At 32.7% G+C, this 26,211-nt stretch overlaps 1 protein-coding gene across 4 annotated transcripts in view; it reads left to right on the top strand.

Moving 5' to 3' along the window:
• Window positions 1-26,211, top strand: part of LOC126815292 (centromere protein F) — a 118,931-nt gene that overhangs the window by 40,544 nt on the left and 52,176 nt on the right. For all 4 annotated transcript variants that reach the window (XM_056099506.1, XM_050540858.2, XM_056099504.1 and 1 more), the window contains exons 2-10: window positions 3,077-3,289; window positions 3,755-3,838; window positions 6,489-6,635; window positions 7,113-7,283; window positions 7,968-8,165; window positions 8,721-8,846; window positions 9,374-9,457; window positions 10,835-10,903; window positions 11,314-11,427. In XM_056099506.1, coding sequence (XP_055955481.1) covers window positions 3,077-3,289; window positions 3,755-3,838; window positions 6,489-6,635; window positions 7,113-7,283; window positions 7,968-8,165; window positions 8,721-8,846; window positions 9,374-9,457; window positions 10,835-10,903; window positions 11,314-11,427 — 1,206 coding nt within the window. The remainder of the gene's footprint in view (window positions 1-3,076; window positions 3,290-3,754; window positions 3,839-6,488; window positions 6,636-7,112; window positions 7,284-7,967; window positions 8,166-8,720; window positions 8,847-9,373; window positions 9,458-10,834; window positions 10,904-11,313; window positions 11,428-26,211) is intronic.

Raw genomic sequence — 26,211 nt, 5'->3', positions numbered from 1 at the left:
ATCTAGTGTGTTGAGCCATAGATTATAGGAGAATTTGAGCTTAATGTAGATATAACAGGTCTCTGTATACTAAATTCTTTCAATGGTATTTAAGAATTGAACTGATAATACACATTCTGTGAAATACAATGACAGTTTATTATTATTTAATGATCAATGTTTTGTCTAGGATTCTCCAATCTCGTATTCATCATGTCACAACATATTTTATATCTGATCATTGTTTGATAAAGACGAGAGAATCCTAGTCAAAACGTTGCTCAGTAATAAACAGTAATTAATTATATTCCATAGAATATTAATTTAATGTGCAATGTTTCATCTAGAATTCTCTAGAATGTCCCATCATATTTTATTATTGTTTGATTCAGATGAGAGATTTCTAGCTGAACGTTGCTCAGTAATAAACAGTAATTAATTGTATTCCATGGAATATTAATTTAATGTGAAATGTTTCATCTAGAATTCTCTAGAATGTCCCATCATATTTTATTATTGTTTGATTCAGATGAGAGATTTCTAGCTGAACGTTGCTCAGTAATAAACAGTAATTAATTATATTCCATAGAATATTAATTTAATGTGCAATGTTTCATCTAGAATTCTCTAGAATGTCCCATCATATTTTATTATTGTTTGATTCAGATGAGAGATTTCTAGCTGAACGTTGCTCAGTAATAAACAGTAATTAATTGTATTCCATGGAATATTAATTTAATGTGAAATGTTTCATCTAGAATTCTCTAGAATGTCCCATCATATTTTATTATTGTTTGATTCAGATGAGAGATTTCTAGCTGAACGTTGCTCAGTAATAAACAGTAATTAATTATATTCCATAGAATATTAATTTAATGTGCAATGTTTAATCTAGAATTCTCTAGAATGTCCCATCATATTTTATTATTGTTTGATTCAGATGAGAGATTTCTAGCTGAACTTTGCTCAGTAATAAACAGTAATTAATTGTATTCCATGGAATATTAATTTAATGTGCAATGTTTTGGCTAGAATTCTCTAGAATGTCCCATCATATTTGATCATTGTTTGAAAAGAACTAGAATCCTAGTCGAAAGGTTGCTTAGTATTAAACTGTATTCAATAGAGTTATATCCTGTATATTTTGTATACTTCTCTTATAATTAAATCATTAAACATACATTATTGCAAGAGCTAAATCTTCCTATTGCAGGTCTTTCTTTAGACCTTGTTATATAAACTATTAATTAGACATTTATTAACATGACAAGACCATAATCAACTCTCGATGCCATATGATGGGTCAGATTTTAAACAGATTTGAATCTGGTCTGCGGTTCAACGGCTGTGGATGTTTAACTGTAAAAATGAATAATCAAGACTTTGTTAATTATCGTAACAACAGTAGCAATGAAAATCATGTCTACAGTGTTATTGAAATGAGAAATGAGAAATTTTCAGCATATTCTCTTCACATTATCTATTTTTAAACTATTATAGCAAGAACTGTCAGCTCTTGATCTAATCTTCAATAATGCCACATTTTATCTTCTTAACAATATGGATTCATTGATATTGTGTTAAAACAAACGTCATCCACTCAATTCAATTTAAAAGATTTATGGATTAGATTACACATGATCATTTTGCTTGTGATTATCAGACAGAATTTCCATGCCATTTTTTTTTTACACCAAACTCGTATCCAGAGGGTTAGTAGGGTGGGTACGGCATGGAAATGTGGATAATAGATCTAATATAAAAATTTAGCATACAAATTAAAAGCCTGTTTAACTGAAATTATTGAAAATGCTTAGATCTATTTCTTATTTTGTTTAAATTTTGTAACTGTTTTGGGTACCCTCTTATGCCACTACCAATGAAAGACCCACCCCCTCCCCATTTCATTTGAACCGTTTACCCTAATGCCACCTCCAACAGGTGGATCTCTCTGGCAAACAGACCTGTTAAAGATTAGGCATTTTCATGTTATTGTATTGGCTTGCTGTGTTTGATGTTCTGTTTGTCCTTGAAGCAATACAAATGACACCATGTACTTGATTACAGACTTGTTGAAGTAATCACATTACGCTTGTTGTTTTTATATGTTGGTACCTGGCTGATAAAAGTCAACCTGTAATTCTACGATCATATTGGAATTAGAAACACATTTACCAAGTCATGCAAGTAGTTTTATCGCATCCATCACATGCTTTCTGGAAGCATAATATACAACAACATGTTTCATAGAAGCAATGGGAGATTTTTGTTATCAAGATGGCCAATATTTCTGAGTTTGCCAAATTTGGCCAATTGGCATGCTGCACCACAAAGAATGTAATATTCTGATGTTCTTGTAGATTGCAGGCTGTACAGAAAATGTTGATGAATGTTCAAATTTTACATTAATAAGGAATTCCTTAATTTTTCTCATAATTGAATATATAAAATTGTACAATGTTGATAGATATCCAATTATTCAGTTTATTACTATGCAACATTTTGATGAGGATATTCTCATTTTTATGTAGATGGTAGATAAATATATACAAAATAAAATAAAATACAATTTAAAACCTTTGATTGTGGGTCATTTACAAATACACAAAACTCACTTCTAGGTTTTTTTCTGGGATATCAATCAGGATCTAATATGCCTGATGTTATTAATGGGAAACTAACTGAGCCAAAACTATGGAGAATAATGGTAGATAGCTTGCTTGATAATGAGACATTTGGTTCTATTTTGATTTAACTAAGCTGTTGGTATTTAGAATCAGATTTGTTATTTTTTTATATTAGATCATTATTATCAAGAGATGCAATGTTCCACTCGTGACTTGTGCCATAAATTGATCACCTGGGGCCTGTTTCATGAAATTTTTATTAAGATAAAATCCAAATTTTAGTAATTTGATTGAATAATATTAGATTGATTTTAGTGCTTAGTCAATCAAAATTGAAGTATCTACTAAAATTTGGATTTTATCTTTAGTTAAGATTTCGAGAAACAGGGCCCTGGTGTCTAAAGTCCTAGTATTGACATGATCTGTCTGTATTTTTGATGATCAATTTATCTTATTTTCTATCTTTTCAGATTGAACAGTTAAAGAATAAGGACAAGATTATTTCGCATTTAGAGAAAGAGTTGGGACAGACCGCAGGCTATGCCTTATCACTACAGCTGGACCGAAACCACCAAAACAAGATGTCCGCAGCTACCCTCACCGCTGGCACGGACAGACAGCTTTCTTTCTCCAGTCCCCTTAAACACAACCAAACGCTCAAAACTTTCAGTCTGGATAATTCAGTAAGTTTGTTTACTTATTTTAGATTTACGAATAATCTAATTGGCACGGTAATCAAGCGACAGGACACTAGCTGGCATCTACTGTGTCTCATGTTTGAACCCTGACATGGACCATGGGGTTTAACGTCATTTCGGGACTAACATATGGTTCTATTTTATTTCAATAATTTATTTGTGAGTAGGGGTCTTTAGCAGTGGAGGAAACTGGAGAACCATGCTCACTTGTCAGGTGTGGCGGCTGCAGGGATTATGATAAAAGTGTGCTAGTCTTTTGGATGGTACAAAAAACTGTAATCCACACATTGGCGTGGACATAAAATATACCCTTGTTAGAACTTAGAAAAGAATAGGCAAAATTGCTGAAAGTCATTCCTCGCATTGCATACATGACCACATAGAAATGAAATTTACCATATGTTCCATTTCATTAAGTCTTGTTACAAGAATTAGGTCTTTATTTTACAGTATAATGAAAATCAGACTGAAGCTGGTTTGGAACTGGAGACAGAAAGTAACCAATCAGATGATTCCATCCTAGATAAACAAGCGGTAGGTACAGTCTATATATAAACGCCGTAACATTATCATATTGGACCACAGAAGAAACTGTCTATTTCAAATTCGATGTTTATTTCGTTGAGTTTTAATGCAGTGTTTTTTCACTTAAAGGCTATAAATTTAACTGTATTTATGTCTTATAAATTGACTGACAGATAAGTTTTCCAGTCAGTCAATTTCAGTGCCAGTCACTCAAGACGGGCAAATACCACTGAAACTAAAGCCCTGCGTCAGAACTAAGTAGCTGACTAAGACTTATTAAGAGACTACAATGAATGATTTCCACTATGTATTGTTGTTGTTGCAGTAGTTCTGTGTATTTATATTTATCCCTGCTATAAGACATGATAAGGTTCTATATTATAAGTGTCTATTGATTATAGCTGTGGTTAACATAAACAAAGGGAGACTAATCTCCAATTTTAACACTATCAATCAATCAGAACTATAAGTCTATTACAGAAGATCATTGTTTTCTAATGTGATATTCTTCACCATAAGTGGGGGGTTGGATGGCCGAATGGTTAGCACTTGCGCGCTGTATCATAAGTCTGTCATTGAATCAACTGGCGTGGTTTCGATTCCCTGGTTGTACGTGATAAGCATTAGGGTTGTCTGTCCAACCTTGTGGGTTTTCTCCGGGTCCTCCAGTTTCCTCCCACTGCTAAAGACCCCCCTACGCACAAGCGAATTATTGAAATAAAATTAAACCATATGTTAGTCCTGAAATGACCTAGTTTGTGTCGAGTGGACGTTCAAACCCATCTCTCTCTCTCTCTCTCTCTCTCCCTCTCTCCCTCCCTCTCTCTTTCTCTCTCTCTCTTCACCATAAGACTTTCGTTTGAAGAATTACAACAAATATTTGAAGACTGCAGTTTTCGTGTGGTTAGACACAGGACTCCTGACTAGAAGCATGAGAAGAACCTTGTGATATTGCAAGCCCGGTTCCCACTTACCATTCAAGGGTAGCTCCTGCCTGTGGAGTTGATAAGGAAAAAAAAATGTTGTCTAGTTTTTAGGATGGGACTAAAAAAAGGTCCATCCATGTTCACGGTGGAGTGCACATGAAAGATTCCTTGTTCGTCTATTACCGAACATTGTTCTTTTCTACTGTAATATATTGTTTACCATAGAAATTTGTTTTTAAGAATTACAACTACTTGAGGGCTGCGGTTGTCGATCAGCATGACACTCCACTCTTGACTAGAATATCCCAGGTTTTAATCCCGATGTAGGCCAAGCCGTGTTCCCACTTCTCAGGGCAGTGGCTGTGGAGCTAGTCATTAGGATAGAACAAAAACTAAGTCCTTCCATGTTCACACTCGAGTGCGCATGAAAGATTCCTTCATTGATAATGAATAGATGGAAATGACAAAATTCTCCTCCCTGGCATTACATCTTTGACCATATGTAAGTCTCAGAAGGATTGAAGCATTGTGTTGATGACCCATTAAACTCCTATCCTACAACTACCCAAAATCATTAATATACACAACATATTTCTACATAATCTTCTTTTTTCTCCCCATCCAAATGACACACTTGTCAGCTCTTTTGCCTGGATAAATAGCTATATTTATATTAACCCATGCCATTTTTTGAACCAAGAAAATAAAATCTTAATTTAGTCAAGTTTCTTAACCTGTGTGCCCCTAAATTTTTTTAGCAACACTGATGAAATTTGTGGCATATGGATTCAGTATATTCTGAATATCATCACCGAGGAACAAGTAGTAGTCAATCAGAAATATGATATTAATATAAAGACATTTTTCAATCAAAGATTATTTTCTCGGCTTTGTTGTATATTTTTCATGCACTGAATATGACACATGGCATTAAAACCACACCAAGATCTGAAACTCACAAATTCTCTGACCAGATCATATCATATTTTATATCTAGAATTAAAACCACATGTGGACCTAAAACCCTGGTCAATGTACTCCCACATTGTTCAAGGTTGTAGCACCATTTATAGCCATTTAACATTTATATGTTATATTAAGAATGTCGCTTAAAGAGGTGTATCGGAAGAGATATAAAAGATATCAGTGTTTGGTCGAGCTCCTTGAAGTGGTTAAAGTGCTTGTGAATTAATCTTTATTGATCATTTAGATAGTAATTAATGAAGGATGTGCTCCGTGAACAAATAACTATATACAAATCTTTTATGGTTTTATGATTTGATAAGGTGATAAAATTGAACCAATCTTTACACATTTCTAACCAGATCTTTAGATTTGTTAAGAATCACTGAAATGTATTTTCGAGCATTAAAACTGTGATAAATTTATTGGATTATAAATGGTTTTCTGGAGCAGACGCCAGAGTGATTTGATTGTTTGTGTGAAGCCTAACGAAGCCTAAAAGTGGATATAAACTAAAATGAAAATTGTAGTAAATTAAGATTCTTATCTGCATATTATTTCTGCTGAGGGATTATTGCTTGGACTGACAATCTTGTAATATTTTAGCTCAAACAGATGATCTTTAATTACTTGAATTTCCCAAGAAATATTTTGATGACATAAACAGGTGGCTTTGGATGTACACCTGTTTTTTTACCTGCAAACATTTAATTAGGTGAAACTGATCAAAGATATTTTTTTCCATTAAACTGGATTTTTTTTTTGAGCAGGTGAAGAAATTGAAAGATCTGGAAGAACGCCATAAATCATTAAAAGAAAGAAACCGGAAGTTTTTAGAGAAAAATGTTGAACTGACATCAGAGAATCGCAACTTAAAGGACCAAATCAGTTCCTTGACTGAAGAAAGTGGAAAGTTGGTAAGCAGAAATAATTTTTATACGCCCACAATACACTACATTTTATCACATAATTCTTGTAAAATTTATATATCACATGTTTACATTAGTGAGCCAATTAAATTTTAACAATTTATGTTGAGAAATTCAAGACTTATCATCCCTAATCTATTTGTAGAATCTCCTGAACACTCCACTGGCAAAATTGTATCCTGCCAGTCAAAAGTCTTTGATTTATCATTTATCCATTAAGTAGCTGGATGGAAGTAATATTTAATCAATTATATGAATGTTATAAATTATAGCACACTAAAACAGCTACTAATATATATATATATAGGCAAGGTTTCGAAGAGTATTCTCTCAACCATACCAAGCTATATAGGAGCTGTTTTCCAGAAGTATGTGTTATAGTTTATAACTCTATCCAGTTACTATATATGCCTCTAAAAGTTTAACATCAGTATTGTGACATTTTGTAATTTATTTAAATTTCAGAAGGAACAATCTGAACATTCCAAAAGAAAAGCCACAGTTTATGCTCGTCAGTTAAGTCAAGAAAAACTCAAACTTGTGAACTTTGAACTTCAACTGTCAGAATTACATAAACTACGTCAACAATTAACTGAACAAACCAAAACAATCACCTCACTAAGACAATCATGCAGCGTAAGTTTTAAATCAATTACTTTTCATTATTAGTGCCGTTTCATTTATTACTTAGTGCAGTTTTATTTCTTAATTAGTGCAGTTTCATTTAAGACTTAGTGCATTTCAGTTATTAATTGGTGGAGTTTCATTTATTAATTAGTACAATTTCAGTTATTCATTAATTAGTGCAATTTCAGTTATTCATTAGTGCAGTTTCATTCATTCATTAGTGAATTTTCATCCAATAGTGCAATTTCTTTCATTCATTAAGTGAGTACAATTTAATTTATTAATTTTATGTAGTGAGTGCAATTTCATTTATTAAACAGTGCGAGTTCATTTATTAAATAGTGCAATTTCACTTATTAAATAGTGCAATTTCATTTATTAAATAGTGGAATAATTGTAGATACAAGGGGCAAGTTGTATTCTGGTTCCTGAAATTCTCTTGGTTTCTATTATTACATAATAAATTTGATGAATTCGGTTGAAATAAATCCAAAACTAGAATAAAAGCCTATGGAAATTCCACCATTCTACAGAATTTTAGTATATCAAAATTTTAAAAAGCAATGTTATAGAATATAGTTACTATATAGAGCTTTGTAATGATATAAAAGTTAATATACCGGTATTCAGTATTTTAGCCAATGTTTTGGCCAGTATTTGTTGATTTTGATGAATGAACGTGTTTTTTTGTAGGAAAAAGATAGAAGAATGGAATTAATACAACATCATAAAAAACGGCGTAAATTACGTCGGTCACAAGAAAAATGTCGTGGGGTTAAAGAAACTTTTTACGGGTATGATGAAGATCAACGATCAATGGATTCCGAAAATTCTCTATCTTTATCATCAACTTCTCACGGGACATTGTCTGATGATGATCTCTGGGACGAGGTATGATTAGGCTACAGATGTTAAATTTGTGTTCATTTGATAGTCGATGTATTTATGCTGTAACTGTAAGAGGTGAAGCAATAACATATTGATATAGTAGATGTATTTATTCTGTAACTAGTAGGAGCCATGGTGGCTCAGTGAGTAAGACATTGGCTCGCTAACCTAGAGGTCCTGTGTTCGATCCCAGTGTTGATCGAGACAGTTCATCAGGATTTTCTGGAGTGGTTACCCCATGTCAGTGGTGCAGGATAGAGGGCCTGACAAGACAAAACCTATAGTCAAATGAGATGAAAAACCAAGTCCTGTGTACACCTTGGCGAGCACATAAAATAAAAGAACTGTTGACAGTTGGAATTGGATATAAGAGTAGGTCGTATTATCATTGTTGGGCAAATTTCCCTCATAGATCACTGTGTGTTGTATGTCGGTCTTCATTAGCCCAGCTGAGCAGAACAGTAGGATGTTAAACCCCATTTCATTTCATTTCTGTAACTAGCATCATACAGGTGAATTACTAACATATTGATATTGTAAATATTCTGTATTTTGTAGTTGTCCCGTGAGGAAAGAGAAAAAAGTTACCAGAAATTAATGAAAGAACATTTACAGTTAGAGAAATCGCATGCTCTATTGATGAAACAAACAGACAACTATCAAGATCCACAACGCAGCAATCAAGTAAATATATTTATTACATCCTTATTGTAAATAATAATCCTTGTTAAAAGTCCTTATTGTATATAACAATCCTTATTAAAACTTTATTGTAAATAATAATCCTTATTGTAAATAATATTAATAATCCTTATAATAAATTATCAAAACTCCTTGTTGTAAATAATAATCCTTATTAAAATACTAATACTAATTAAAAATCCTTAAGATCTAATATTTTAGTTACAATGGATTCAAAACCCTCAAATGATGATCAGTAGCTCTAATGATACTGTATCTCACAGATGGGGCAGTGGGAAAAAAATCTGACCAGGGCAGCTTCATTAGATTCTTACCTTGGAATGTTTCTTTATATCGCTTTAAATTTGATTTCTTTTCTACAAGTAATTTGTTAGTTGTTTTTGTAGATAGTAGTTCTCCTATAATGTAATAGTTCTCCTAAATATAGTAGTTCTCCTATAATGTAGTAGTTCTCCTATAATGCGCGATCTGAAGTTTTGACTTTCATTTGCATTATATTTCCTTTTCAGTTACGGTGTGACCTTGAACATAATTTAATCCTATCTCAAGGTCGTATAGAAGAATTGGAACAAGTTTTGAGAAGCTCAGGGAAGGTAGGTATAAGAATAATTATTCCTGAAACTTGGAAATTGCTTTGAAATCTCTGAGTTTGATGTGTCAAGGGAGAGAACTCCTCTAACATTTTGTGTACTTATAGTTAACAAATAAAATGATAAAACTTTACTTACTGCATTATCTGAGAGTTAAAGAGAGATTTACCTAAACTGGACATAAACCAATTCATTTTGGGACTAGCTTATGGTACAATTTTATTTCAATAATTTGCTTGCTCAAGGGGTCTTTATCCGTGGGAGCTCATACCCTACTCCAATTACGAAAAGGTTAATTTGGTTTATTCATGAAAAGTGTTTATTAGATATTGATTTAGATGATTAATACTTTAAAACATAAGTACATACTGCCTTGGCTTTCCATTTGGCCACACTAATTTGAATTTTCTTCAGGAACACCTTTTAAAGTTACAATTTCATATTTTCTAAGAAAGTCAAAACATAATTATTTCTATGACTTTTGCTCAATAGGTTGTCAACTCACTATTATACGATCATAGGTTATCTTTCTCACACTTAAAAATCTTCACACCGGAAATAATAACACAATTACCTCCCTTGTTTTCCTATTCCCCACCATGGAATAGCTATCTTCAATCGTTTGAATTTGAAGTTGAAAATTATATTTTTGCCAATTTCTCAACTGGCAATAGTGAATTATAGGATTAATAGGATTATTCTTTAACAAGGTAGGACTGTTTATAGATACCATCTATTTTCGGGCTTTATTTTAATACATTTTAAAAATATAACTTAAAAATCTGAAATTGTAAACTTAATACTTCTCAAAGAAAAATAACTTAAAAACCAAAATTAATTGGAGGCTCTTCTCAAGAGCTCATAATTGTAAATTTTTTAAATTCTAAAATTCTACACAAAAGAGGTTATTTAGTTATCAAGATTCTGAAGAACTAATATTTATATTTCTTTGGCCTTAGTGACAGACAATTATATTACACAATAAAGATGGTGATGTGAGAAGTTGGTGTAGCCACATCTAATGTGAAATTTAGATGGCCATAAATTGCCTCAGGATTGATCGGATTTTAATATACGCTGTTTAGCATGAAATATTGGGCTTTATATACATTATTATAGTATTACTGAAACCAGACGTAGACTATAGGTGTCTCTCTCTGTCTGTCTTGCTTTCATTTTTGATTTTGAAAACTTTTTAAAATTTAACTTTGAGATATTTGATTTCAATTTGGTACACTGCTGTAAATATAGCTAGCAGAGTTGTAGAAGAAAATTCACATTTCGTGGGATTCCGTTTATATATTGTTTTATTTGCTAGGTTGCCGTTTAGATCAAGTTTGTGTTTTGTGGGATTCTGTTAATATATTATTTTATTTGTAGGATGATATTTGTGATTTATTGAAGGAACGAGATAGACTGGTTAATATGAATGAAATGTTGGAGAATCAGGTATAACAAAGTTTTATCTTCATCTGGTCTCAGAGACACCAGGATTATCCAGTAGGAGTGGCACTGGAGGCCATCCCCAGTACATTTTCAAAAAGTCCTCGTGAAATACTTGATTTTGAATATATTCTTAATAAGGAACGCAAGCAACTAAAATAATTGCTTATGAGCATTGAGTTTAAACATGGCTAGCTTAGAATGAAAAGTATATATATTAATTTTTGAATTTATAAAATCTGTAGGATAAGGGAGGTAAGCACCCCCTCAGGCCACCCTCTGTCACCACTGTATATACAATAATCACATGCATTCCAATTTTTTTAGTGTCAAGTTGCAATTATTTTTAAGTTTTCATAAATAAACCATTCTTCTCTAATTTTCAAATAAAGTAACAATCAACTTGTATATCTTAGTTACAAGAATCAGAGAAGAATCGTGTGGAACTATCAGAAGAATTGGCAGAGAAAAGGGACCAGATGGAAGACATGGAGTTTCAGATTCTAGAATTCCAGGAATCTGTTGATGAGGTAAGAGCACATAACTCTTTACATATGCAATCATATCATCTGTTTATATTAATTTTTTGTAGAATTTTGTAGGGTTCAGAAATCTTTTCATAGTGATATTCAATCTGGTTATTCAACTGGAATTGAAATATCTCTAATTGGGACATATTAAAGGCATGTTGTCATTCATGCCTATCAGTTTAAAATCTACTGATGTCCCTTGCATCTTTCATAAAATAGATTACCCCAAATCTGTTTTTGCATTGCAGCATTAACTTTCTCTTGTCTTAGTTCTGCAACTTTCAGGATCTGTTTTTCGTCCCATCCAAACCACCAGATTCTTTCCTTCCTTTCCAAACCAAGCTAGAAAGTCTGGTTAAGATGCTGGCTTGCCAACCAGGAGCTAGGTCTCAGGTTCACTCCCTGTATGTTGGCAATGAAAGTTCCTCTGGCTTTTCCAGTGTGGTTTCCCCTTGTCAGTGTTGCAGGACTGAGTGCTTGGCAAGGACAGTGTCTAGTCATTAGGATGGGACGATAAACTGTGGTCCCATGTACATATTGGTGTGCAAGTAAAAGAATCCATGACAGTTGGAATTCAAAATAAGAGTAGGCCATAATGCTGCTGTCCAGGCATGGCTTGTGCCTGTCTTCATTAGCCCAGTCAGTGCAAAAAATTAGATGTTAAACCACATTTCATTTCATTTCATTTCATTTCATTTCATTTCATTTCATTTCATTATTATAAATGAAGGTGTTGATTATTTATGATTTGTTGAGTATCATTTACTAATACCAGGTCAATAAATATATGTATACTCTGAGTTTTTTATTATCCTGTGCCATTGTTTCTGGGGTATATCTCATAAACCGTCTGTACACACATCAACCTATTACGTAGTGCCTTTAGCTAATTAATAATTTCTAGCATTATTGATTGTTATGTTTCCATGGAATCCAAATTTACCGTGTTTTGGGTATCTGCGGGCACAAATTTATTTCCAACTTTATTCCAATAATTCCCTTGGGCTGGGATCTTTAGCAGTGGGAGGAAACCTGAGGACCAGGAGAAAACCAATGAAATTAGGCAGACGACCATACTCCTTGTCACATAAAAGTGTTGGATTGAAACCCCTCCATTTGACTCATCGACAGACCATAATAATCCAGATGATTGAAGTTCACCTAAATACCTATTTACGGATGATTAACTTTAATCGATAAAATACTTGAGGATGTTTGCTTAAGTTTTTTACGGAAATGATACAATGATTACTCCCTCAGGCGATTAACTTTGTCACCTCATTAATCTAAGTAAATAGGTAATTGTTAAGCTAGCTTCTAAGCAAATATTTCATCTTATTCTTGTTTGTTATACATAACAATATTTGATAACCAGTTTGTCATATATTTAATGTACATTATATAATTTATGACTTCATACGTTTCACTTGGCTACATTACATAGTAATTTATTAAGTGAATTTCCAGAACATGACAGTTTTGTCAAGTGATATATTTTACAAATTTTGTACAGCTATTTTTTTTTGTGGAATATGTAAACCAATTTTTAATCTTTTGCATACGTCTAAAAGGCATATCAGTACAAAAATGTTCCAATTTCATTCAGCATTTACAAAGATATGATGAATTTTGCAACATTCAGCCTCATATATGCAGATGATATAAACAAACCAGTGCCACCTGTAAAAGTTAAGTAAAATCTTTTGATGGACCTCTGTTTAGTCTGACTGAATCCAAGCTGGGAGACTATCTACCCTTGATATTTTGGTTTTGTTTTCTTAATTAAATGTTAGATAATAAGTTTGAGTAAAATTTAGCGTTGATGAAGCCACAACTTTAAAGATGGCAAGATGTGTTAATTTAATCAATATTATATGTATTAGCACTGACATATAGGACTAATTACTCAAATTGTTTATTTTTTCCCCCAATATTATAGGGTATGTCTTAATAATCTGGTATATCACATTTATAATGCACATTTTAAAGATGTAGAAACTTATATGATTGTGTTAATTGCGCCAGTATTACATTGGTTAGGACTAACTGCTGATTTTATTTTATTTATTTATTTTTTTTTGATCAGGGGGTTGGATGGCCGAATGGTTAGCACGTGCGTGCTGTATCATAGGGTCTGTCATTGAGTCAACTGGCGTGGTTTCGATTCCACGGTTGTACGTGACAAGGAGTAGGATCGCCTGTCCAACCTCGTGGGTTTTTCACCGGGTCTTCCGGTTTCCTCCCACTGCTAAAGACCCCTACTCGCAAGCAAATTATGGAAATAATATTGAACCATGTTAGTCCTGAAATGACCTAGTTTGTGTAGAATGGACATCAAACCCTCTCTCTCTCTCTCTTTCTCTCTCTCTTTTGATCAAAATAGAATATGTCTTATGGATCAAATGTTTATTGCCCTTTAATGGTAATTATGACATTGAATGAGATGTAGAAACTTACCTGTAATTGTCTCGCATCTACAGATAAAAGTATATACCTGTGATTGCCTTTTGTCTACAGCTGAAGCATATACCTGTGATTGTTTATCGTATCTTCAGGTGAAGGTATATACCTGTGAGTTTCTACAGGTGAAAGTATAAACCAATATACTATAGTATAGGTAGACATATATAAAGATATAAATTACAGTACATAAATAAGTATATTATATTGTATTTAAATGTGTTTCAAGTAGATCAAGTGTTTAGCAGTATATTAAAATGTAAATTTTATTTGACTTTAATTCGTGTCGTGTCACACTTTACTAGTTCTAGCTCTTACATAATTATTACCATTTTCTTAAAAAAATGATAACCAAGGAAAAGAGACTGGCAAGTTACATTGAAATAGTTTGTGATACTCTTATTTCCATTTAATATATTCACACAAGATTTCCGACAAATATGTGTAAGAAAGGATGACAACCAAACGCAGCGAACCAAATAAATTTATTCTTACTCTCTGAAGCTTGTTAAATACAAATATATCTTTTACAATTTTATTTAACAAAACATATGTGGATTGTAGCTTTTGAGGGTTTTTTTTTGGCACCTCAGTAATATGAAAGTTGCATATACCTCATGCTTTAAGAGGTTGTAAAGAGTTAGTATATTAAAGACAATTAAACTTCTTTGGAGTTTGATGTGGATATATTTTATGACCATATGCCATGATCTACTAGCTGAGTGGAATTATGCATAAAAAATTTCTTAAAATAGTAATTATATATCAGTCTTCCAAATAATTGGTAAAGTCCCGACCCTTTATTGAATCTTTTTTAAATTCCCACAAACCGCCCAAAAAACATACAAACTGACACTGATCTGACAGTCAAGAAGTATTATGCGAACCCTAAAGGGAGATGACCAAATTTTTATTTGCTACCAGAATCATCTGATCATGACTGTTACTTAATGAAAGTCACTGGAAACCACCAGGTTGAACTTGTTATACCTATTTTTACCTACCTGTCATAATGTCACCAATGATATAAATATGAATTAATATTTATTATTGACATCAAGTATACAATATTTCCTTTAGTAAGTTAAAGTGTCATAATTTATATACATAACACATGAATATAATATAAGTATATACCTATATGTACATTAATATCATATAAATAGATAAGATATAGTAGGATAAACTATGGTATATAAAGGTAGGGTATATAGGTATTATTATAAACAATACTCCCTACAGCTATAGACATGATATACATAATACTAAGTAATAGTTCATGGTATACACAGTCATTTAGTTCATTAAATCTTGTATTACCTATATCATGTCATATGTCAATTTATTGAATGTCTGGGTTAGAATAATTGTTTAGAAATTTAACAGAGAAATAAATGAATAATTAATGGACATGATGAACTTACTATGGCTTTGAGCCATTGAGAATTGTACATGAATGACTGAATAGGCATAAGATACACATCAAAAACACATAAAAGCATAACTAACAAATATTTGCAAAAATGTTTAAATTAATCATTTTCTTTCAAGAGACAAAAGAATAAATTACATAGAATATTATTTTGAATAATTTAATAATACTTCTTTGGTATAAATGAATAAAAAATAGCCATATGCACTTAGTAATAGTAAAAAAGAAACATATATTTGAAAATTATATTCTTTTTAAAAGGATTAATTTTCATTTTATTGTTTTTATTAAAGTCTCTGTAAGTTATTTATATTTTAAAGAATAGAGATGTCAGTGGTGGTCTGTCGTCCATATCTTGACCTGAATATAACATTTAATTTCATCCGGCAGATCACTACAACCTACATAAATGGTTACACACCCTGCATGGCAACCAAATATTAAGATAAAATGAAGCAAGGCATGTTAATTATTTATGTAACTTGTACGACTCTTCCCAAATTCCTACAAGTTAATTAATCACCATGGGTCATTATATATTTATATGGTCATCCTGCATCAAATTATTTCTTCCTTAATTAAAGGTGTACAAGGTGATATAACTGGATGTAAGTAATTGATTTATGGTGCAGGAAATAAGATAATAAAAATTTCATGGCAGGTTAATTCCCTAGTGGTGTTGGTATGATGAAATGAATATATGTTGAAAGATTTGCCTTATTATTTCTCACAGTACATTAAACAGATTTTCATACGCAACTGAACATTATATCCAACTCATCCTCATACCCAACTGATCTTTTCACTCAACTCATTGTCTTTTCTGATCACCATACCCAACTAACCCAACTCATCATCATACCCCTACTTATCCTCATCATACCTATAACTGATACTCATAGCCAATTGAATATCACACTCAAATAATTACCATCATACCCAACTGATCACCATCATACCAAACTGATCATCATCGTACCCAACTGATCATCATCATACATAACTGATCATCATCCTATAAAACTGATCATCATACCCAACTGATCATCATCATATGCAACTGATCATCATCATACCTAACTGATCATCATACCCAACTGATCACCACCATACATAATTGATCATTTTGCCTACCCTATCTTTATATCCCACAAACCATTCTACACACCTGACCGTACCAACTATCATCTAACCAAATTGACCATTTTCTTCTAATGATCATCCCACCCTTATGCTCAGGTCATCCATTTTTCCATTTAACACCTCTCACCCATTTGATTGTGTCACCCATCAGATCTCTCTCTCTCTCTCTCTCCACAATAATCATTCCACCTGGATTATTTCATTCACTGATCATCTCCAAACTAACCATTTCACCCAGCTAATTATCGTACATGTCACACCCAAACTCTTATTCTATACAACGTTTTATATACACACTACTCTATTCTGAACATAATAAATGCTGAAATGACATTCCTCTGTAAAATGTTAAATTGTGTATGACTTAATTATTACCATATGAAATTTGACTTGAGATAACCCACCACACACTTTACTTGTCCGTACTTATACAAACAGATTATTAAAAGATCGTCAAATTATGTCGTCATGTTGTAAATCTAAAAATTGTCAAATATAGATTTCCTTTTAAAATGGAAAAAAATGGTAGTAAAGTTTAAACATTCCATCAGAATTTTAAGTGAACTTTCTGCAAAAACATGCATTTTTCAATGAACTTGGAAAAGTTTTCACAAACTGCTTATTCAAACAGTTGGCACAATATAGCTCTAGTGGTGCTGACATATTATTAAATATAATTTCATTTATTTATTATTTAAATAGATAATGAAAAGATCATAATGATATGATGAATTGAGATTCATAATACATGTCAATTTACTCCATTTAAATGTCGATGATATTCTACCTGATACAACTATGATTGTGCAACACAAATAATTTATTAAATGTATGTAGATAGTGAACTAATGTTAAGCTTTCTGCTAGTGGACATGGCTTGGTGGGTAATAGGTTGAGAAATTTCCCTGGGATCTTTCAGTGTGGTTTAATTCTTATCAGTGGTGCAGGACGGAGGGCCTGGCAAGGAATAGCGTCTAGTTGGTCGGATTGAATAAAAAATCGAGGTCCTGTGTACATGTTGGCATGCACGTAAAAGAACCCTTGACAGTTGGAATTTAATTGCTGTCCGGACAAAATTTCCTAATAACACACTGTATGGATGCACGTCTTCATTAGCCTGATTGGTACCGAAAAGTAGGACGTTAATGCCATTTCTTATCTTCATTCTGTTAGTGAGACAGTCCCTTTAACCACTGAGCCACATGGCTGCCATTCTGTTATAGAAGTAAAGATAAATATGCTATGTAGACAAAGCACAAAGATAAAATCAACAATTTATTTATAAATCCCACAGGCTTTTCTTTATGTTGACATGGTGCAGAAAAAGTAGAACTCTAGACCACTTTCATTTCATTTCTTATGTTGACAATGTGTAATGCCTGGGGTGTGACAGTGACTAGGATAGGTCAGAGGTCATAGTTAAAAGGTTACAGGTTATAGGTCAGATGTCTTGTATCAGGATGGAGAAGAGAGTGACATTCAGTCAGGGTTTAACCAGAGTACTGTGAGTTGTGATAACTGTAGGGTGTCAAAAAATTCAGACTAACTTGACTGGATTATAAGGAATTGACTGGATTATAAGACTTTGTTTATGTGTTAATCTTATTGTTTTACCTGTTAAAAAGATGGATTTATACCTGGAGGACATATAGATCAACTCTATGTTTGATTCAGGTGAGAAAATCTTGTTTTAATTTCACCCTTCAACACCTGTCTATAGATGAGTAAGTTTATCTTATGTTGACAGTCCTTCACATGATAAAATATATATAAATAGATACCAGGATAATGAGGATTGTTGTGGTAGTTCCTAGTTGATTTTAGGAAATCATATTGTTACTTTTGGACACACACCAGTTTGTGCATAGGACAGGACATCTCTTTGCCTTGTCTCGAAACTTGAATCTCTAAAAGGAATATTAGTTGAAAAATGATGAATTGAAAAGATTCTGTATTTGATTGAATCTCTTAATTGATCATGGGGGTTGGGTGGCCAAATAGGCATTCATATTTGATGTGACTCCTATTTTTGTGTTATAGGTTTTAATCTTAAATACCTGACCCTAACCCTAACCCTAATAGAAAGTAGGAAGTTCCATGTGGACACAGTACGGACGGCTAACCGCTAGTTTTTAGGTGTAAAAGTGATGGAAATAGAAAATGGAGTCAGATCAAACATGATCCCTGGATCAAACATGATTGTCGTCAAATGGTCCAATGTGTGTGCTTTAGATCATAAGGTCTGTGTTTGAGTCAAGTGGCGTTTTGATTCCCAACATGTACGACATCATACATAGGGTCCTCCGGATTCCTCTGACGGCTAAAGACCCCATGTGCAAGCGAATTATTGAAATAAACTTGCACTATATGTTAGTACCGATATGAGAGAGAGAGAGAGAAATGGGGTTTAACGTCCACTCGACACAAACTAGGTCATTTCGGGACTAACATATGGTTTAATTTTATTTACATAATTCGCTTGCGCGTAGGGGTCTTTAGCAGTGGGAGGAAACCGGAGGACCCGGAGAAAACCCACGAGGTTGGACAGGCGACCCTACTCCTTGCCACGTACAACCGGGGATTCGAAACCACGCCAGTCGACTCAATGACAGACTTTATGATACAGCGCGCGCACGCTAACCATTCAGCCATCCAACCCCCCAGTACCGATATGACCTAACTTGTGTCAAGTGGATGTTAAACACCATTTCTCTCTATATAACTCTTTTAAAAAATCAATTTAAGTATGTTTTGAATGATGATTAAACTGTGAAAATTGAAATATTGTCAGTGACTTTACCAAAGACAAATTCATTCATAGAAAATATAAAAATGATTGTTTCTATGAATGGAAATTTAGTCAAGTAAGGTAAAACCATTCGTACAGTAAAAATAATATACCTGTAGAATACGTGATAAAACATTCATACTGTAGAAATAACATACCAGTAGAATATGAGATAAACCATTCGTACAGTAGAAATAACATACCAGTAAAATGTTAAAGAGTCAAATGTCATTGTATTTTTGGCAATGTAATACAATATATATATATATATTTCAAATTTAAATTTAAAATTTTTATCTAATAAAAAGTTGTTATTTTTTGTAATTTTGATAAATACTATTTTCATTGGTTGTGTCATATTCTTATTATAACTCTTATCTATACCATGTTGTCACTATATTTGAGTTAACATGAATGTATGGATCCAAATTTTGTATAAAATCTAAGCCCGTATGTATGTTTGAGTTGAAATGAATTTATGGATTCAGTCTTTGTATAAAATCCAAGTATGTATTAATGTATATTTCAATCTTTGTATAAGATTTAGATATGTAATTTGAAGATGAATCTATAAACATGGTTCAGTTCCATTCAGTACTTACAAAGATATGATAAATTGAAACTCTGGCTTACTCTAAAGATGATATACCCGGTAACACAATATTTTTTGATGGTCCTCTTTTCTTCGTCAGATTGATGTCAAGCCAGGAGGTTATCTGCCATTGATACTTTTATTTTATTTTCTTAATCAAAAATGTAACTATTCAATTTGTATACATTTTAGCTTGCTTTGAAATATATATATTTTCTAAAAAAAATGCAAATGGCGTTCAGCATCTTCAAAGGTTACTCAGGTATGGCTGTTCCACCTAAAGCATTTTTTTTCAAGATGCAATTGTATAAATAAGACTATTTGGTGTCAAAAAATAACTAAATTATGTTTTTGTTAAAATTTAGGAGCAAGTTCACTGTTTTTGAAAGTAAGATTCAGGATTGATTGTGTATAGAGGCCATGAGTATATTTTTAAATTAATTCTGTTCATATGAAATAAGACAATCATATTTATATACATCTGAAATAACATACAGTGTTAATTTTGGTTTGTGTATCACCCCAGGCAGAATTCTGTCAACTTATAAAATATCATAAGTTTTAATACGTCATGACAACCTTGTCATATGTTGTATGTTATACTAGGGGGTGATGTATTGTTAATATAATCTATTTATAGTATTTAAAGAATTTGTTTATTATTATTTGAAAGGATTAGCCGGAAAGATTGGTGGGGATTGTATACATACATGAATATCAAAAGATAAAATATGCATTATCTCTATTTTATGAGAGTTGATCTGGACCTCTTCCACGTAATCTATATGCCCAGGAGTGTCAGCTGTTGAAAGGAAATTTAAAACCTCTGTGCAAATCGTTTGCCAGTTTTGTGATCAGGGGTGACAAGTGTTCGGAAATCCTCACTCTTTCAAGAACATCTGATTCCATTTCTCTTGGAGGCCTAGCTGATAACATTGTGGTGTAGGCCTACTTTTGTATACTGGTATTGACATAATTTTGGAGATCTATGTCGGTAGGTAAAAAAAATAGTTTTTGAATCAGTGTGATTTCATTATACAGATACATTGTTAAATTGTGTGTAAAGTTTGAGACACATTCACCAATCCATTGCTGAACTACAGGTGTTTTAAGCTTACATGTATGTATACACGTCATTAACACTTTGGAGATTTAGACCTATATGCTGATAGGTAAAAAATATGATTTAAATAAACGATGAGGATGTTCGAATTAGATTGTGTGAAAAATTTGAGACACAGCTATCATTCCATTGTTGAGATACAGTTGTTTTGAGCTTTGATTTACAAGTCATACAAATTGTATAGTGTTTTTCAAGGAGTTTAATGAACACTCAGGCAAAAGTGAGTTATTCTAACATGGACCACTGTGACTCAGTGAGTTGGTGCTGTTTCACTAACTAGTAGGTCCCAGGTTCGATTCTGGTGTTGACCAAGAACGTGACTTTGGAGTTTTCAGCATTAGTTATTTGGTTTTATTCAAAATTATTTTATTGATGAAAGTGATAATGCCTCTTTAATATACTAAACTAAAGGTTTGAAAAAGTAATAGTGTAAATTGAATTATTAGATCTGGTTGTCATGGCAATGTGTATGTTACGTCCTGTTATTGTTTTATTTAAACTACAGACTCTACTTAAACATACAAATGTCATTATGTAAGTGCCATATTTACTTCGTAGAGGTTATGTAAATTGATAGTCTCATGTTTTGTGGAAATTTAGGAATACCTGGATATGGAATTTAACCCTTTAGGACTTGAAACACACACAACTACCCTAATTAGGGCTCTTTAGGCTGCCCCAAACCACCAGAGTTTGAAAATCTGTGGTGCCCCCAAGATATGTAAATGGTCCTATAATACAGAGAGAGACGGTTTGAGGTTCTCTAAGGAACAGGGATTTAACGTTATGAAATATATCATTTGTCTCTAATTTTCTTTAAGAAACTGGGAGTAGTCAATATTTACATGCACCAAGTTCAAAAGTGTTAAAATTCATTTTTAGAATGTTAAAATGAAATTGGGTAACTAAGAGGAGGATAAAAGAATTATACAGTGGTGTGACCCCTGAGTTGTGATCATCAAGCCGTACCAATGCTATTAAAGTCAGGGTCATGTTCGATCCCTGCATTGGCCGAGAAAGTTCATCCAGATTTTCCGGCGTTGTTCCCCCTTGTCAGTGATGCAGGACAGAGGGCCTGACAAAAAAAGCTGTCTAGTCATTCGGATGGGATGAAAAACCAAGGCCCCATGTACACATTGGCGTGCACATAAAAGATACCTTAACAGTTCGAATTCTATATAAGAGTAGGCCGTAGTGCCGCTGTCTGGGCAGAATTTCCCTCATAGCACACTGTATGGCGTATGCCCGTCTTCATTAGCCCAGTTCTGAGCAGAACAGTAGGACAGTAAACCCTGTTTCATTTCATTTCATTTCATTTGCTAATAAAGTCTCTTATCATCATTTGACGGATTATGAATTCCTTGCAAAATACAATAGTTATGTCATAGTTAAAGCTCTAAAGGGAATATCAGTTCAATTCCATTAAATAGTTCAATAGTTACAATGATATGATACCTGTAAGTGTTGCTAAAAAATATTGATGTGTCTCTTTTTAATTGATTGAATGCCATCCTCTGGGGCATTATCTTTCAGTTTATATTTTGGTTTTGTTTTCTTAATTAAATTTTTAGATAATCAATATAAGTGCATTGTACTGTGGATTAAGCAGTGAAAAATGAGATATTGTCCAATAGGTTGGCTACAAGCACTATCGGCATCTGCGACTTAAAGTTGCAATTGCAAATTTTCAAGTTATATTTTTAAAATGTATTAAAATAAAGCCTTAAAATAGATGGTATCCATAACCAGTCCTACCTTGTTAAAGAATAATTCTATTAATCCTATAATTCGCTATTGCCAGCTGAGAAATTGGCAAAAATATCATTTTTAACTTCAAATTCCAACGTTGAAAAATGGCTGCCCCATGTTGTCAATAGCAAAACAGGTGAGGTAATTGTGTTGTTATTTCCTGTGTCATAGATTTTTAAGGGTGGGAAATAATGCCCATGATCGTATAATAGTGATTTGATAACAAATTGAGCAAAAGACATAGAAATAATTATATTTTGACTTTCTTAGAAAATTTGAAATTCTTGCTTTAAACTGTGTGGTGTGTGAAAAGTTGATATTTTGCCGACATGTAATGTGTAGATATAGATAATGTGATAATTTAGCCCTATAAATCAAGCATTATTACAAGATCTTATACAATTTTATAAGTTATACAGTATTACATGTATATGAAATAATACCTATAACAACTTGATTTCCTGTACATGGTTTATTAACTTATATTCAAGCCAGTTATGTAACCTTATTACTATGTTACCTTATGTTGGCCATTCATTCATTCATACATTCATTTGAGATTAAATGTTATTTAAATTTTGTAAAGGTGTTAAAATTATAGTAAATATTTATTCATTCATTCTTTCGAATTATAGTAATATATTGCTTTTAAATATTATTCATTCATTCATTCATTCATTTGAGATTAAATGTTATTTAAATTTTGTAAAGGTGTTAAAATTATAGTAAATATTTATTCATTCATTCATTTGAATTATAGTAATATATTGCTATTAAATATTATTCAATTACTATAAAGGTGCTAAGATTATAGGAAATAGTGTGATTTAATGTTATTTAAATTCTGTAAAAGTATTCTTCAATGTGTTTTTAAAGTTGATAAGTAATCCGATTTAAGTAAATAAATTTCTAACAGGTAGATAAGTAAACATTGAAAAAAGCTAAACCAATAGGGATTGAGGTTTAAATAACGACCTAGGTATGATAAACAGGTAGAAAGTTTCACACTGATGATACTATACCTGTATTTACCTTCTACCAAACAAATCTTGTCATACCCTAGAGAAAAGGGTAAAAAAGGATGTGTGGAATACATTGTGATGTGTATTCTTTATAAAAATGTGTCCATTATTTCGGCCTTGCTTTTAGACCAGACCTACTTAGTAAATAATGTACTAGCTCTATATAGGTAATTAGTACATTATGTACTGTGAATGAATAGTGCTAGTTTTTTTTAGTAAATGTATGTCGTTTAAACCTTTAGCAATTGAACTGCCACAAAACTAGAGCTCCTTACAGATTACTAGAGTGCCCGAGCCACATGATTTTGATTTGAGGTAAATTGTTCTATAATATTGTCAGGGAAATGGCAAGTACCTAGGTGTTTCTTCGTGCTACAGTACACAAAAAAAAGTAAAATATACTTGATGAAACCGAGTAAGATTTTTGTTAATTAAATCCCATTCCATTCGGAGCCATGATTGCTTATTGAGTATGGCGCTGGCAGACAAAGCTACCGAATTTCCGATTTGTTTGGTTTCCCTTTGTCATTAGGGATGAAGGGCCTGGCAAAGAAAACAATCTAGTGGTTTGATTGGGATAAAAACTGAGGTCATGTGTTAAAGTTCATCAGGCTTTTCCGACATGGTTCCCCCTTGTCAGTCGTAGCTTACAGGACGGAGGGCCTGACAAGGACAGCTGTCTAGTCGTTCGGATGGGACGTAAAAACTCAGGTCCCATGTATACATTGGCATGCACGTAAAAGATCACTTGTCAGTTGGAATTCGATATAAGAGTAGGCCATAGTGCCGCTGCCTGGGCAAAATTTCCCTCATAGCACCCTATATGGTATATGCTCGTCTTTATTAGTCCAGTCGGAGCAGAACAGTAGGACTTTAAACCCCATTTCATTTCATTTCTGATATTGTTCAAGAGATAAATTTGTTTTTCGTCAGGGGATTAAATGTATTGTTTTTATCACAAGTTTATCATCTAAATCTGTGGTTTTGTTAGTTCAAATCACAATATGGTGTCCACCTATATGTCCAGTTGCTATACTGTATATATGACCTGTGGTCATTTGTCCTTATGACAGACAGGGTCAGTTGGTGTGTTGTTTACAAATCTATCTGGATTATTTGCTTTATCGTTTATATGTACATGGTGTGCGATATTATCACAAAATGGTTATTGTTATAAACAATTTATTTCCATTTGTTTAGTTTGTCAGTTGTAAGATGTTGCCAAATTATCGACATTGCATGGTAGTATTCAAAGCACATGGCCATTGTTGACACAGCTATCTTAGTTAACTGTTATTATTGAACCTATTATATCAGATCCACATTAGTCAATAAGAGGAATCTATTTATGGATGTCTTGTTTACAGATGTGTGTTTGTATTGGTTCCAAAATGAAAGTGATCACTGAGTGATATTCGTGATATGCGACATTACATTAAAGTAACGATGCATGATTTATATTTTTCAGAAAATATCAAAATTTCTCATAGCTTAATCCACACTTACATCAACTCAGATGTATTATTTAACACTTAGTAAAAGATACATTATGTAAGATTTAGATAAAGAACTAGCCATTCTTGCTATAATAGTTTGGAAATAGATCATGTAAAATGAATAATTTGAATATTTCATTCAAATTACTCTATTGCGAGCGAAGATATTAGCCTTCGTAGGTTTGACAAGACGTGTTCTATAATTGCAACCACCGTATTGGTTGTTTGATGGTAAGTCTCGCTTCTCCAGTTTTAAATTAAATTAAAATATGGCTGAACCGTTCTAATCTATTTAATATCAGAGAAATCCCATGCCATCGAAAATCAGAGAAATCCCATGCCATCGAAAGTTGATTGTGGCCTGGATCAGTTAATGTTTAATCAATAATTTAGAAAACATTTCAGGCCTAAAGAAAGACCTGCAATAGGCAGATTTAACTCTTGCATAATGTATGTTTAAGATAATCTCCCAGCTTGGATTCACGGCTGCGGGATATCAATTGAATGTTAACTTCATCAGATCTTTGTAAACACTGAACGGAGTTGAACTATTTTTGGACTGATATTTCTATTAGTAATTCAGCTTTCAGAATTTCATCTTATTTTTATTTCCAACTGACAATAGATCATTAAAATGCTGCCAATGTTTTACCAGTTGAATAATTTACCAAACTGCATCACTAACAAGGGGAAACCAGGGTGGAAAATTCTATGGAACTTTCAGCATGGTTTCCCCGATGTCAGTGATGCATATGCAAGTATTCATTATTCTGTTTGTGCAGAAAAGTGGGACATCATACCTTCATTTCATTGTAATAGACCATATGGCAACATCTACCATCTTGTAAATATTTAATAGGTTTTGTCATTGGTTAGGGTCTATATGCTATCTACAGAGGAAGATATGAGGTTTAGATTGTTTCTGCTATTTAATATTTCATTATAATAGTCTGGCTTTCTGTACATTGCTTATTACTTT

The sequence above is a fragment of the Patella vulgata genome, chromosome 3, assembly GCF_932274485.2.
Source record: "Patella vulgata chromosome 3, xgPatVulg1.2, whole genome shotgun sequence".
NCBI classification, from domain to species: Eukaryota; Metazoa; Mollusca; class Gastropoda; family Patellidae; genus Patella; species Patella vulgata.
The sequence above is the reverse complement of the archived record's forward strand: the minus strand, read 5'-3'. Positions and strand labels throughout refer to the sequence as shown.